Source organism: Haliotis asinina, chromosome 9 (assembly GCF_037392515.1).
Source record: "Haliotis asinina isolate JCU_RB_2024 chromosome 9, JCU_Hal_asi_v2, whole genome shotgun sequence".
Lineage (NCBI taxonomy): Eukaryota > Metazoa > Mollusca > Gastropoda > Lepetellida > Haliotidae > Haliotis > Haliotis asinina.
The window spans coordinates 13,311,357-13,325,872 of NC_090288.1; the positions used below are offsets into that span (position 1 = coordinate 13,311,357).

At 41.4% G+C, this 14,516-nt stretch overlaps 1 protein-coding gene across 1 annotated transcript in view; it reads right to left on the reverse strand.

The window, feature by feature from the left end:
• LOC137296259 (tetratricopeptide repeat protein 41-like) overlaps window positions 1–14,516 on the reverse strand; it is a 53,135-nt gene that overhangs the window by 11,870 nt on the left and 26,749 nt on the right. Inside the window, exons 4-13 of the mRNA XM_067828009.1 lie at window positions 10,926–11,146; window positions 9,632–9,804; window positions 8,495–8,936; window positions 7,532–7,771; window positions 6,646–6,850; window positions 5,591–5,756; window positions 4,843–5,013; window positions 4,384–4,429; window positions 4,113–4,219; window positions 3,485–3,674 (exon numbers count right to left, since the gene is read on the reverse strand). Of these exons, the coding sequence (XP_067684110.1) occupies window positions 3,485–3,674; window positions 4,113–4,219; window positions 4,384–4,429; window positions 4,843–5,013; window positions 5,591–5,756; window positions 6,646–6,850; window positions 7,532–7,771; window positions 8,495–8,936; window positions 9,632–9,804; window positions 10,926–11,146 (1,961 nt within the window). The remainder of the gene's footprint in view (window positions 1–3,484; window positions 3,675–4,112; window positions 4,220–4,383; window positions 4,430–4,842; window positions 5,014–5,590; window positions 5,757–6,645; window positions 6,851–7,531; window positions 7,772–8,494; window positions 8,937–9,631; window positions 9,805–10,925; window positions 11,147–14,516) is intronic.

A 14,516-nucleotide genomic window follows, 5' to 3' on the forward strand; every position in this document is an offset into this window, starting at 1 on the left:
AGTGATATGGAAGCACACATTTAAATCATTCATCTAACTAATCCCAAATATTACATATTTCGATTTTACCATTGGAATTAATTGTCCAAATCCCAAATATTACTTTTGAATTATTGATATTTATATTTCAAAAGGATTTGCACTCCAACTTTCATGGCTTTTCATTTGTAATTGTGTTTGGATAAATTGAAAAGGATTTAATATCAAACATGTTACAAACTACAGAGGCATTAATATAGGCTGTTGTTATTGCCTATCCTCAAGTACAGATTTTTTATAAAATACAAAATGAAATTATTAAATACTGCAGAAACTATATCTCTGAAAGCAAATGTATCTCATCACTAACATGATATTTTATGAATATTCCCATTACAGACATCAACAGACTACTCACCACAAAGTTAAAACCACAAATTCACCATGAAGGTATCAAAGCCCACAGCAATCCACCTCCTCTGAACCAAACAACTTCACACTGCACAGAACATAGATTTCGTCAGAGCTCTGTGACAAACTTGTCAATGATCCAAAAACTCATTTGTCCTTCAGTCACTGGCAAAGGTGACATGCTTCTCTTGAATGCTGCCAAGTTAATCGCTACAGGTTAAACTTTGTATAACCACATAATCCCATCTGCTGCGTGGCATATCATTACGAATTATAGATAATCTGCTTAATCTTGCACCCCTGACTGTTGGCAGATATTCATGGGTACGAGATTTTAACGTAATGGTGATAGACAGCATATGGAGAGGGTGGCTTATCTCCGGATAGAGTGATCTGTGTCATGACAAAGGGTTTCTAGTGGTGTTAGTATTATTATATTGTTTCATAACAACAGTCAGCAACAAGAATGGCTGTGTGTGGCCTGCATACAGCCCAGGTATAAAATCAGTTGAAGTTAAGCAGCATTGGTCACTGGGATGGATGACTGTGTTTGGCAGCTTGACACCTGAGACCTTCTAGGACTTCTGGACCCGTGAAGGTCCAGGGTAGAATAGGCCTTCAGCAACACATGCTTGCCACAAAAGGAGACTATACTTGTCGTAGGAGGCAACTAACAGGATCGGGTGGTCAGGCTCACTGACTTGGTTGACACATGTCATCAGTTGCCATTTGCACAGATTGATCCTCATGATGTTGATCACTGGATTGTCTGGTCCAGACTCGATTATTTACTGACCACCGCCACATAGCTGGAATATTGTTGAGTGTGACGTAAAACTCACTCACTCACTCACTCTAGGACTTGCTTCACAAAGAAGTATATGTGAAACACATAGTCTCATCTTAGGTAAATAAGTTTGTTCAAAACTGCCTGTTTACCCAGTAGTGAATAGGTACTTGGTGGGAGCAGACTATGAACCTTCCAGCGCATCACAGACAGTTCGATTTAACTAGGGTAATATTCAGACATTAACCAACAAGGTAAAGAGTTATTATGGGAAATATGCTTGAGTTGAAACAATGCTCACAGTGCAGAGCCTTGTCAAGGCACTGAACGTTATTTAAATGAGGGCATGTTTGCTGTAATCAATTGTACAAAGTTGGTAATTTTATTTATTTCCCACAATGTAATTTGTGTGATTATCACAAATAATCACCTGTGAATCCTAGCCTGTATGGGTAATATATTAATGTCTGTGATAATAATTTGTCCTTAATACCACTAAGCATGTTTTGATGGATATAAATGCATTATGCATTATTATTATTATTTATTTTATTAACTAATGAAATTTGTTGCTTTTATTGTAATTCCTACATTCTAATTAGTTGGACCAGCTATGCACCCTACTTTAACCGCTACAGACTGCCGGTAAATCCCAAATACACCCTAAGGTATTCCCTTTCTGCATACCTTGGTGACAATCATACATATTCAGTGTTAGATTTAGGTGAAATTTTGAGTGGGTCCAAATTGATGAAAATAATGTTTCTGGACCCCCTCCAATGTTAAATAGATGGGCAGATGTAAAAGTAGAGGGGGTCCTCACTCAATTTGATGAGTCAAAACACTCCAAAACCCTCTCTTGAGCCAACACTGCATATTCCATATCATCAAAAGCTGCCTTTGATGAGCTGGGCCCAGAGAGAATGGAGAAACATATCCGAAATGCTTTAAGGGCATGAAGGCTCACTCTCTTTTCTTTCACGCATGCAACAAATTTTTGTCTTCGGCTTTCATCTCCACTTCACATTTATCCACTCTCAGGGAACCAGTGTTTGAATTTGGCAGTTAATGACTATGGCTTTCTCCAGATATATCTATTCTGGTTCAGTATGGTCTGTCTTGTTCTTCTCCTTTGTTGTCTGACACATTCTCATGAACTGTTTTTTTGTTCTATTCTCAGCTAATGAACATGCAAATGTTTGAAACAATCTGGATTCATACAGTTTACACATCATTTTCTTTAAAACAGCAGATTATGTTACCTTTCGGTATGCAATTACCGAAACAAATCATTAAAAATGCAAATTCAACCTATCAAGTTAAAAAAAAAAACACAAAGAAAAAAAGCTCACACTCATAATTCATGCACAGTGCTGGTGGAAAAAGTGGTTTCAACAACTATATGCTGCTCACAACACATTCGTAGTGAATAGGTTCACAGAGCTAGTAACAGTATGCCTGAGTGGAGTATGAAGTCGTGAGCAGTATTCTAATCTTGGTTGTGTACACAAACAAGTAAATAAGCTATTCATTACATAAAAAGAGAGAAAAAAAAGTTCACTCACTCACTCACTCACTCACTGTAAAACGAAAAAACATGCTGATATAGATAAGCAGACTCTGTCAATGTCTGGCTTATTGACAACTATATGTCTGCTTGCCTGTCTGCTGATGACAATATGCAATGCACACTAGCAATCATTTGACCACATGCAATTTGACAGAGACAGCTAAGTGTATGACCTTTAATGAACCCTGGTTAGACTGCATTTCCAGCGACTATTGATAGTTTAAAGGGCGATCAAATTGGGAAGTATTTAGGTTGGACTTCGTCCATAGCTTTGCTGCCTATAAGTGGTGGATCAGTTGGTCTGATTGGTAAAGTGGTCAATGATTTTGTTTGTTTGTTGTTAATGCTACCCTCAGAAATATTCTCGCCATAGGGCATCCATCTGTAGATAATCGAATCTGGACCAGACATGAGCTTTGGTCTACACAACTGAAATACAATGACATGAGTCAACCATGTTAGCGATCCAGACCACTCGATCCCACGAGTCGTCTCTTACAACGAGCAAAGGTTGTTGAATACCAGTTCTAACCCAGATTGTCACAGGTGATATGTGCTGTGGATCAACTCAAAGACAACTAATTTACCCTCAACAGCATAGATTGTGGAGGATATCTTCAGTCACTGGTTTGCCTAGTCCAGACACAATGATACACAGGCTGCAGAGACACAGCTGTAATACTGCTGACTGCAGCATAATTCACCATACACTCAGTGTAATGAAGAAACACACCTACCTTTGAGCACCTGTAGAGAAGTGAGGTCAGTGTCCTCATCATTCTTCTCAATAAGGTCGATAACAATCCTGAGTGCTCGTCGGTAAGAACCCTCGCAGTTCCGCATGTCGTCACGTGAGTGATGGATGTTTCCCAGCATCTCATGACACTCCGCCATGACCTTCAGCTCACGGCAGCTCAATGGGTAGTTCTGCATTGGAGAGAAATAAAAGGTCATTCAGAGATTTGTTTACTGTATATTGCTCAAGAAACTATGTAAATTCATATTGCAAAGCTGTGGTAAGAGACAGAAAATGACTGACATTGATGTGTAAAAAGTTCTATATTTATTTGATATATATTTAAGTAAATTTCAAATACATGGAGCACTGATTTCCTTTCCTTCCATTCATTTTCTCTTGTCGTCTTATTTGTACCGTGTCACATCACCATATATACAATAATTGGTTTTAGGTTTAGATCAAGAGGTGTTTATTGGCTCCTTAGGTATTCTGAGCTGAGTTTAAGGTACTGAAACTATTTTCAAAGATCTGAATAGAGGATGACAATAGGCTGCTTGAGATAATATGGGGAAGAATTGTTTTCTTAAAGATATGATGTGTAGACTGTAGGAGAGGCTATTACTGACCCTGATGAAGTACTGCAGGAGGCCTGTGAGGATCTGCTTGGTGGTCTCAGCGTGTCCCAGCTCCAGCAAGAACTGTCCGATGTGCCATGCAAGGGAGGTAACCAGTCCTGCAAAACCAACATTTCTCTTGTGATAAGTGGTAGGAACTAAATCAGCCGCATCTTCAGTCATCGATGATTCTGAAGTTAACCCATCAGTTTTCTTAATGATATCATACCAAGTGTGTAGAGAAACAAACATTACTATGGTTTGGCTTGTGTTGGCCACTTACCTTTATCAGATATGCATATGGTTTCTTCATCTTTTTGTACCTCTGACTGAAAACATATTGCCAGGATTATTAGCAGGCAAAGGATCAACACATACGTAAGATCCTATACCCCGTGTATAATGGGACCCCCCTTCCTGACCCTCTTATTCCAGGTATGAAAAACTCGCATTATATGTGGGTATATACGGTACCTGCAAGCTCAAATAATATTTCTGGTAGAAATGTAAACTCAGTCTTTTCACATTTGGTACCATAAGATTCCTCATGTACTGCCTGATCCAGTAGCATCATATAAGTGTAGGATAAAGCCATGATCACTTCCTGTTAGTCTGAGAATGAGTCCCATGTGCAAAAACAATCATGATATAGCCGGAATGTTGCTAAAAGTGGCATAAAAGTAAACTATCATCAATCTACAACTAACACTTCTCAAACTTTGTTCTAAGACATGATCCTGACCTGTTGGCTGAATCTCTCCTCTGTCTCACTGTACCCCTCCTCTATCACGGACAACTGCTGACATCGGGGGGTCGGGGTGCGAAGGGCGGTGGACCTCCTGGGATCAGGGGTCTCCACACTTCTTGCATCCTCGGAGTCTGAGTCATCGGGTACCTCTGTCATCATCACAGGCTACAAGAGGAAATAATATAGATTTGATAATACGTGGTTCATCCAGAACTTAAGCCAACCCATTTAAGTACATTTTTAGACCAATCCTGATTTCAAAGAGACTTCTGTGGACACTCCTTCTGTATTTTTGATGAGTTGGGAATATAAGGAATTGATACTATTTCTTGATTAATCCTGCACTCAGCAATATTCAAGAAATAAGGCCACAGTTATACTCAAAAGGGAGGGGACCAGACAATCCAGTGACCAACATCATGAGCATCATTCTAAGCAATTTTGATATGATAACATGTCAACCAAGCCAGCAAGCCTGACCACCCAATCCTGTTAATTGCCTCTAAAAACAAGCATGGGTTGCTCAAGACCAGGGCCTCTTTTCACAAAGCACTAAGGTGATTGAAAAGTCACTAAGGTAACTTTAGTGTTATGCTAAAGAATGGGAGTTCATGTTAACCTTAGAAAAGTTGGCTTCATGAAAGGAGTCCTAGATCTACCTGGATCATCATGTCTACAGACGTATGCATTTTGAAAAAGTAAGTGTTAGCCTAGTGTCAAGAGGGCCAGATGTCACTATCACCTGTAAGACCTTGAGACTTGACTCTAGAAGCCCAATCCGCACCAGCAGCTGAGAGTATGTATTGTCCACATCCAGACCAACCCGTGACAGGAACACCCAGTACATCTTCAGGTCATGTCTGTTCCCTGGGAACTTGCCCTTCTCATCCAGCAAATCCAGCAAGTAACTGGAGATCAAACATTTACATGTCACCAAAGAGAAAATCTCAAAAGGCATCATAGAAAAGTGAGTGAGCAATAAAACATCAAAGCAATATTCAAGCCTGAAACTGAAGGTAGAACCAGGAATGAGCTTTTCAGTCAGGCAGTGTTGGCAGAAAGTAAAAAACACATAGCCCAAAGAATCTTGCACGTGCATGCACAGCACGTGTATGACCCAACCAAAAAGATCTCTAAAAAGGTATGGGCTTGAACAGTAAAGATTTTGATATGCAGATGTCATTTCCATCCAGTTCAGAGTATGTTGTCATCACCTTCAAGTCAAATTAGCTGAGAGAGAGTTTATTTGATATGCTTTTCTTTGGGCAAAGCAGGGACCATATACCGATGTATGGTCTCTGGGCAAAGTACGTTTTTCAGTTACTTGTTCCCAGAACACAAATTGCTTAACTCTTTAGGTAGAAAATATCATGTGTGAAATGTAGATTTATTTGGGTGAAACGCAAGCTTTTTGCATTAATGCGAACACAGTCAGGTCACTGAAAACATTGTTAGCACACTGCACACAGTAGTAAAGTACACATACTAGCCACATCTTATGACCAGCAATGGGACCAGACACTGCAATAGTCAAAGCTGTAACCACTGCCCACCCCACCAAGGTGCAAAGTTAACATCCTCTGACTAACATAGGGACCAGACAATCCAGTGATCAATACTGTCAGCAAAAGCCCAATAATCAACAACAGTCCACTCTCAAGGAACCAAGACTCTATCAACCAAATGATAGAGTCGTCCACATAGTCACCTCTTGCTATTCAGCATAATTTGCTAGGGACCAATTCCGACCTGGAATCCAGAGGGGGGTGATAAAGGAATAAGTAACTCTGTTCTTACTCAATGTGTGTGACAAATCCTAATAGTGCTTCATGATCTCCTGCCATCATCAGTTGCCATGGTAGCTCCTGGAGTTTCCTCTGTGAGTGAGGCTGATCGTGGAAGTACTCAGCAAGATGATTGTGTAGTTTCCTCTTCTTCTCCACCCATTCTGTCTCGAGCTCCGACTTCTGACACACATCACTCGATGATGATTTCACAATGCCTAGTTACAACAAAGATGGCATATTCAGATAACTATGTATTTACATACACAACACAAATGTATCCTATTTAAATATTCTTTTAAGTGTCACCTCATTTCCTTAAAAAAAAATATCTGCAATAAAGCCTTCAAATATTAGCATTTCTGGTGTCCCCCAACATGATATTGCTAGAATAGTGCTAAAAGCAGTATAAAACTAAAATGACTCACTTATTCAAATATAGACTGGTTCTAGGCTGTACTTGTATTGCATTCCCTTTATGATCAGCAGTAATATCCCCTCCAAACGAAGTTACAAAAAGTGAACTACCATGGTGGTAACCATCTCCACCTGGCTGGAAGTTTCATACCAATATTCCCAACTTCAATATTTGGCAGAAAAGGATACTTAATCTTATCTCGTTCTTTCTGTGGCATTGTTTTTCAATAACACTGCAATATTCTAAACACTGAAAATAGCAGAGAAGACATTTTTCTGGGTAAGCATGTTTAACTGAGTCAAGGAGTGACTGAATGAGTTTAGTTATATGGAGTTTTTAACAATATTCCTGAAATGGGCATCACACACTGTCAAACAATTTAGGGATATTGAACCTGGTTATTCAGTGTGACGAGTGAACGCTTTATCCCCTTGGCTACCCTTCCACCCCTGAATCCAAAGAAAACAACATTACAACTTACGTAGCACCACATATTCTACAATTTCTTTCAGATGTTGATGTGAGAAGACAATGAGTCCATCTGGTCTGTCGTACACAGATGACCCAAGACAAGACCTGAACTGTAGCCAGTCATAATGTGACACCTCAAGACTGCCCACGTAGCCGATGTTGCGCAGAAGCTGCATGAGCTCAATCTGAGACAAGCCGTTCCGTGACAGTGCCAGGAGACATAGTGCATCACACACCCAGCCAACATATTCTGAAACAGCATCACAGAGATAAACCTACTATATTGTTTAAATCCTTGGTCTTAAAAATACATTTGATACACATCATTTGATACACATTATTTTTATTGGAGGATCATGTTTCTTCAAACACTGCTTTGTGCCATATTCCCCAATATTCAGCCAACATTACAACAGACTACATATAAACAGGTTTGCACCAATCAAACCATGCAAACAGAGATTTAATAATGCAATTGCTTTTCAGGCCAGTCTTTGTTTGTTTTTCCTTTTCATATTGCTTTGAACACATAGCAGCATGAACACTGTGGTCTGAACATATCAGGTCTGGACCAGACAAACCTGTGACTGATATTATAACCATTTTTCCCTTTGAGGTATTCATATTGGATCGTAATAATTTTCTTAGGGTATACAACATTATTTTGTTCTATTGGGTCCTTTTAACTGCATATTCTAGTCATTTTCAAAAATAACTCCGGTCAGTGTTATCACAAACACAAGATGGTAGTCTAGATTACATGTAAATATTTTGTGTAACCCTCTACAAATACCAAAAAGAAACATAACCAGAGCATAGCATAAACTGAGACTATTAGCCATGGTTACTGATTTCTGGTTAGTCCAAGGGAGGCATCTCCGCTGAGTAAATTCCTGCACCTTAAATATCTGGGCCCTCCATGCACTCTTAAAAACAATTAGTTCCTATTGACAAGACTGACATTTCTACATACCAAATTCCTTCTTGTCATCGTCCTCCGTGGAATGTGAATCCAGTTGCCAGCTGTAGTGACTAGTCCACCTCTGCAGACACTTGATCCAGAACTCCCGCACCGAACACACCTCTAGATTGTCCTCAATGAACTCTTCCAGCTTCATGTATACATGAAAACACTGCATCTCGGCAGCAAGAACACTGAGAAATAAGGGGCGACAGGCCAGTTTGATGTCCAGGATCTGCTGCAGACAGGACTTGGAGATGTGGGAGTAGTGCTGCTTCATGCTGTCCTGGAGAAGTTGCATCTTGTGGGAGTCTGACGTGATGGACGGGATGGAGATCAGTTGGACGTCTGACCGTTTGGAAAGATTGCGGAAGGTCAGATCTGATCTAGTGGTGGTGAGGATGATACGACACTTCTGAGGCAGTGTTGAGGGCAACCAGAGGAACTCCTTCACCTGTTACACAGAAAACCATAATCATGTTGTTCTTTGCAGCAAGCATATAGTTGTCATATTGATCATTGTTTCCTTGCATCTTCTCCAGTAAAATATTTCTGTGATTGTTTCTTACACCAATACAATACACAGTTTCCTGGGGGGTAGTTATGAGTACATGTACACCAAACTTCCCCTTTCTCAGACAATCCAAGATGTTACACTAGCCTCAGTGGTTTACACTGTGACAGCCTCGCTACCAACCTCAAGTCTCAAAACTACCCTCAGTGGCTTACAACGTACCACCTCCCAACCCATGCTACATTCTACACTACCTCCTCTGGCTGTGGCTGTGGCTGTGACTGTCACGCTTGCACTACCCACCCAACTCCTACACTACCTCCTGTGGCTGTGGCTGTGGCTGTGACTGTCACGCTTGCACTACCCACCCATGCAACACCCTACACTACCTCCTGTGGCTCTGGCTGTCACACTTGCACTACCAACCCTTGCCACACCCCACACTACCTCATGTGGCTGTCCCACCTACACTAAGAAAACCATTGCCATGCCCTACACTACATCCTGTCTGTCACACCAACATATACCTGCAGGTGAAGCTGTCACACTTTTACTTCACAACCCTTGCCAAACCCAACCCTACCTTCAGTGGTTTACACTGTAAAACAATCGTGCATCAGCACTTCATACATTACCTCCTGTGGGGTGAGACCAAGGGATGTTCCCAGCTCATCTATCCCATCCAACACCAGGACACAAGGACCGAGGGAGGCAGAGGCCAGGAATGCTTCACATGTCTCCAGGAAGCTGGTCGGCTGGTCTTCATTGTCCACGGACTGAGGTGGAGAGCTAGAGTCATCCCATGCATCTGTCAATCAAGATTTACAACATCCAGGTTAGAATTGGTCTTCAGCAAACCATACTTGATACAAGAGGATTGAGTTGCCAGGCTCGCTGACTTGGTTGACACATGTCAGTGTATCCCAGTTGCGTAAATAGCTCAGTTGGTTGATCTCTGGATTGTCTGGTTCAGACTTGTTTCAGAATTTATAGAGAGCTACCATATAGCTGGAAAATTGCTGAGCTAACATAGCCAACATAACAGCACCGCAACTGAACAGCGAACTGTCTCGAACATCATGACTCGAACATTAGACAGACTTACTCTCACACATGAGAGTAGTCTGACAGCGCCCTATTGTTAGCATTGTGCTATATGAACTGGGACGTAAATGTAAGCTTTGACCAAAAAAATTAATGAAACATGCAGTTTTATGGATTACAACTCTTGTTTGTTATGTTGAGCGACATTTCGATGTAGATTCTTACATCATTTTCAAGCCAAATGTGAATATAACCAAATAGTGAGAAGCTTATACATGGTATGTTGTGACAAACAGCGGATATACATTGACAACAGCATGTGATAGAGTAAACAAGTGGTACATAATTGGAGGTGGCCAGTAGGGAACTAAAACAACAATGAGCGCTAGTTTTTTACTCACCAACTTCTAGTAAGCCCATTAAACAAATCTTTGACATCATTCTATTGTCTCAGTGACACATTATTTTTTAGAAATGAACAGGTGGTTGTGTTCTCACCCACTGTCCGATGTGCCCTGTCACAAGCCAATAGTTACAATTTACATTACCATACACAGTTGTTTCAATGATTTATCAAAGCAAGGATGTGTCTATCCTCATAATTATTAACTCCTTAAGAATGATCAGAGTAAGGCATTTTGTTTATCCTCATAATTATCAATTCCTTAAAAATGCTCAGCCTCAGCTCCATCATATTTTAGGAATGGAGAGTCACTGACTCCCTTTCATTTCATGAATGGTTCCACTGTAACATTGTACAAAGTGCTAGGGTGATCATAACTTCGATTACTCCCACCATATCAGTGACTTTCCACAAACATGTCTGCGCTCATTTTCAATATCTCCATGCCTATGACTACTGTATCATGTCCAGCATCCAAGTACCTTGAGAGAGGAAATGTGAGCGTAGTTGCTTGATACAGTGTGTGAGGAAGATGGTGATGTCAGTGCTGTGTGAACTGCAGCCAACAAAATGATGGATGACCTTCATATCAGGGTTCTCTTCGTGAAACACCTTCAGCCATTTTGCTACCAGGGCTGACTTGCCTGACCCTCGCTCCCCCAACAAGATCATTAATGACTTCCTCTTACTGGTCTCCTCCTTCCTGTCATCATGGAAACAAACGTTGCTTGATTATCGTGTACATGTAAATTTGTCTAACAACTATAACATATTGAGACCCAAAAAGGTCTTGGGTAGAATAGGCCTTGAGCAACTCTTGCTTGCCATAAAAGGCTGACTTGGTTGATGCATGTCATCATTTCCCCGTTGCGCAGATCGATGCTCATGCTGTTGATCACTGTATTGTCTGGTTAAGACTCAATTATTTACAGACCACCAGGTACAAAAACATGTAGCCTCTGAAATGAAAACATTTTACAGAAAAGAACATTCATTCATTGACACATTTGCAGAAACAACAATCTAAGAATGAAGATTATATGGATATCAACTTCTTTATATGAGAACACAACGTTTCGGAGTTAATGTTTCCTCCTTCATCAGGTGATTGAGTATGGGGTACAGAGCTATTTTTATATGTACAGGTAAAGCAATAACAAAGTAACAAGTGGAATGACTTAATGAAAGCTGGAAGCCAGTATAAACAAGCGCTGATTGGAAACCGACAGTTATGATAACAATGATAGAAGCCAATGGAAATACATTACAGATGATGGGATATGTTTGCATAACACAGGTAGGGGGTAAGGACGATGTACATGATAGGGGAAAAGGGTGGAAGCCAATGGTGGATGATGTTTACATAGCACATGATTGGGGATAGGGTTGATGTACATGACTGCATGAGGGTTGATGGGCATGTTTACATGGGGGTGGATGATGTACAAACACAAGTAGATAAGGATGTACACGGGTAGATTGGCTATACATGGATTACATAGATTACATAGATACATAGATACATAGGTCGCACACCAACCAGTACATCCACTACAACTCCTGCCACCATCCTCAGATCAAGCAAGCTATCATCGCCACCCTTACCAGACGTGCCAAAGCCCTCTGCCATCCTGATGCCCTAAACAATGAACTGGACCACCTCAGAAAGACATTCACCACACTAAACGGTTACCCTCCCCAGCTCGTCACAGCCACCATCAACAAGACCCTCAAGGACCGAGAACCCCGCCTCAAGCCTTCTCCATCACCCATCAGAGTAACCATACCCTACCTTGGCCCCATCAGTCATCAAATATCACGCCTCATCAAGACCAAAGCCAGCATCGATGTCACCTTCTCCAGTGGCAAGACCATCAAGACCTACCTAAAAGCCAACGGTAAAGGACCCAGCTGTGAACACCCTAACCCGAGAGGATGCATCTACCAGATCCCTTGCAACTGTGGCGACCGATACATTGGAGAAACGCTGAGACCAATCAACACCAGAATGAAGGAACACCAGACCTCTGTCAGCAAACTCGACCAGAAATCGGCCATCTCTGAACACATTCTCAAGAACCCTGGACATTCAATCCGATGGGAGGACACTAGGATACTATCTACCAACAACAACAACTGGCGCCAAAGGAAACTGCAAGAAGCCATCGAGATCCGGAGACAGAAACCAGCAATCAACCGTGACCAAGGATTGTACCTACCAAGTGCCTGGGACTTATTGATAAATTAATCTCAATTATCTGTGTACATTCTATCTATGTAATCTATGTAATCCATGTATAGCCAATCTACCCGTGTACATCCTTATCTACTTGTGTTTGTACATCATCCACCCCCATGTAAACATGCCCATCAACCCTCATGCAGTCATGTACATCAACCCTATCCCCAATCATGTGCTATGTATAGGAGAAAAAACGCCTCCGAAGTTTTGGTAGAGAATGTAAACCTGAGGGGTAGGGAAATCCCGAGGGGCGTAGCCCCGAGGGATTTCCCGACCCCCGAAGGTTTACATTCTCTACCAAAACTGAGGAGAAGTTTTTTCTCTTGCTTATAAACCGTCATTTTAAATATTGCGTTATAAGGAATTAGGACCTCACTATACCGCGAACATTCGGAATGACAGCAATGTCGCAACTCTAATGCACAAGTTAGAAAACGCACGGGATTTTCACGCAGTGCACATGTTTTTTGTGAGTGAGTCAGTTATATACCACGTGGTTACTTGAATCCGCTCATTGCTAACCATGGCAAACCAGAGCGAAGACGAAATGTTTTTAACACAGTCGCAGTTTAAGAAAGATGATGACAATGCTGCTGCTGCTGCTGCTGCTGCTGCTGCTGCTGCTGATGATGATGATGATGATGATGATGATTTTCTGTTCCGTTTCGCGGCACCTTTGACTGAGGAAGATATTGAAAGGAAATTATCTCGATGTGTTCCAAGAACGACAAGGTACAAAAATGATTGGGCGAAAGGAGTATTCAGGCGATGGCAAGAAGAGCGTCGGACGAGGTCAATGGATGCAAACATCGCGCTGTCGTCGTCCGTCTTGACTGAAGACTTGCTGGATATGACTGCTAAAGATATAAATACAGCCCTAAAGTATTTCCTATTCGAGGCGAGGAAAGTGGACGGGACTTGCTACCCAGCTGTTACTGTGTATGGGCTATTCACGGCAATAGCGTCACACTTGAAAGCTAACAAATCTCCTTACAATCTGATGGAAGGCGAAGAGTTCCAGGACAGCAGACAGGCACTGGACGCATGCATGCGTGAGAGGTCCACAGCTGGTCTTGGAGCAGACGTGAGAAAACCTACAGAGGTGATAACTCGAGACGAGGAGAACACTCTGTGGGAGAAGGGGGCTCTTGGAGAAGGCACGCCGCAAAAACTCCTGGACACAGTCCTCTACTTAACTGGTGAGTTGCATTTTGCATTTGATTTCCCTGTCGAAAAGTCGGATATTAGCAATTTTGGCATTTACAATCAAACCTTCACATCGAAAATAAATGTGATTAACTGGAACAAAATGCCCGACTTCACTTTGAGGCAAACCAAACCAAACAAAGTTTGGATGGATATTTTGAATCCCGTGTTAAGACCAAAATAGATAAACATTATATAATTGTGTACGGAATTTTATTTTCCAGGACTTAACTTCGCCTTGAGAGGTGGAAAGGAACATCGGAGTTTAAGACTACACCAACAACCTCAGATTACAGGCCCACATACAGACCAGAACGGCCGCAGGTACCTGCAGTATGTGGAAGACGTCTCTAAGACAAATGCCGGGGGAGTGAAAGACAGGAAACTGCAGAAGAAAAAGGTGCGAGCGTATGAAAATACCAAGAACCCGGAACGATGTTATGTGCGCCTTTTCATGAAGTACAAGTCACTTTGGTATGTATTAGATGTTTTCTGATACATTTCTGATACATGTTATACATTCTTTAGATATACCACTCATTTAATCACATCATGCGGGTGACTTGACCCATACTGCATGTAAATTGTCTTATAATTTTACTCCCTGATGATGATTGCACGCATT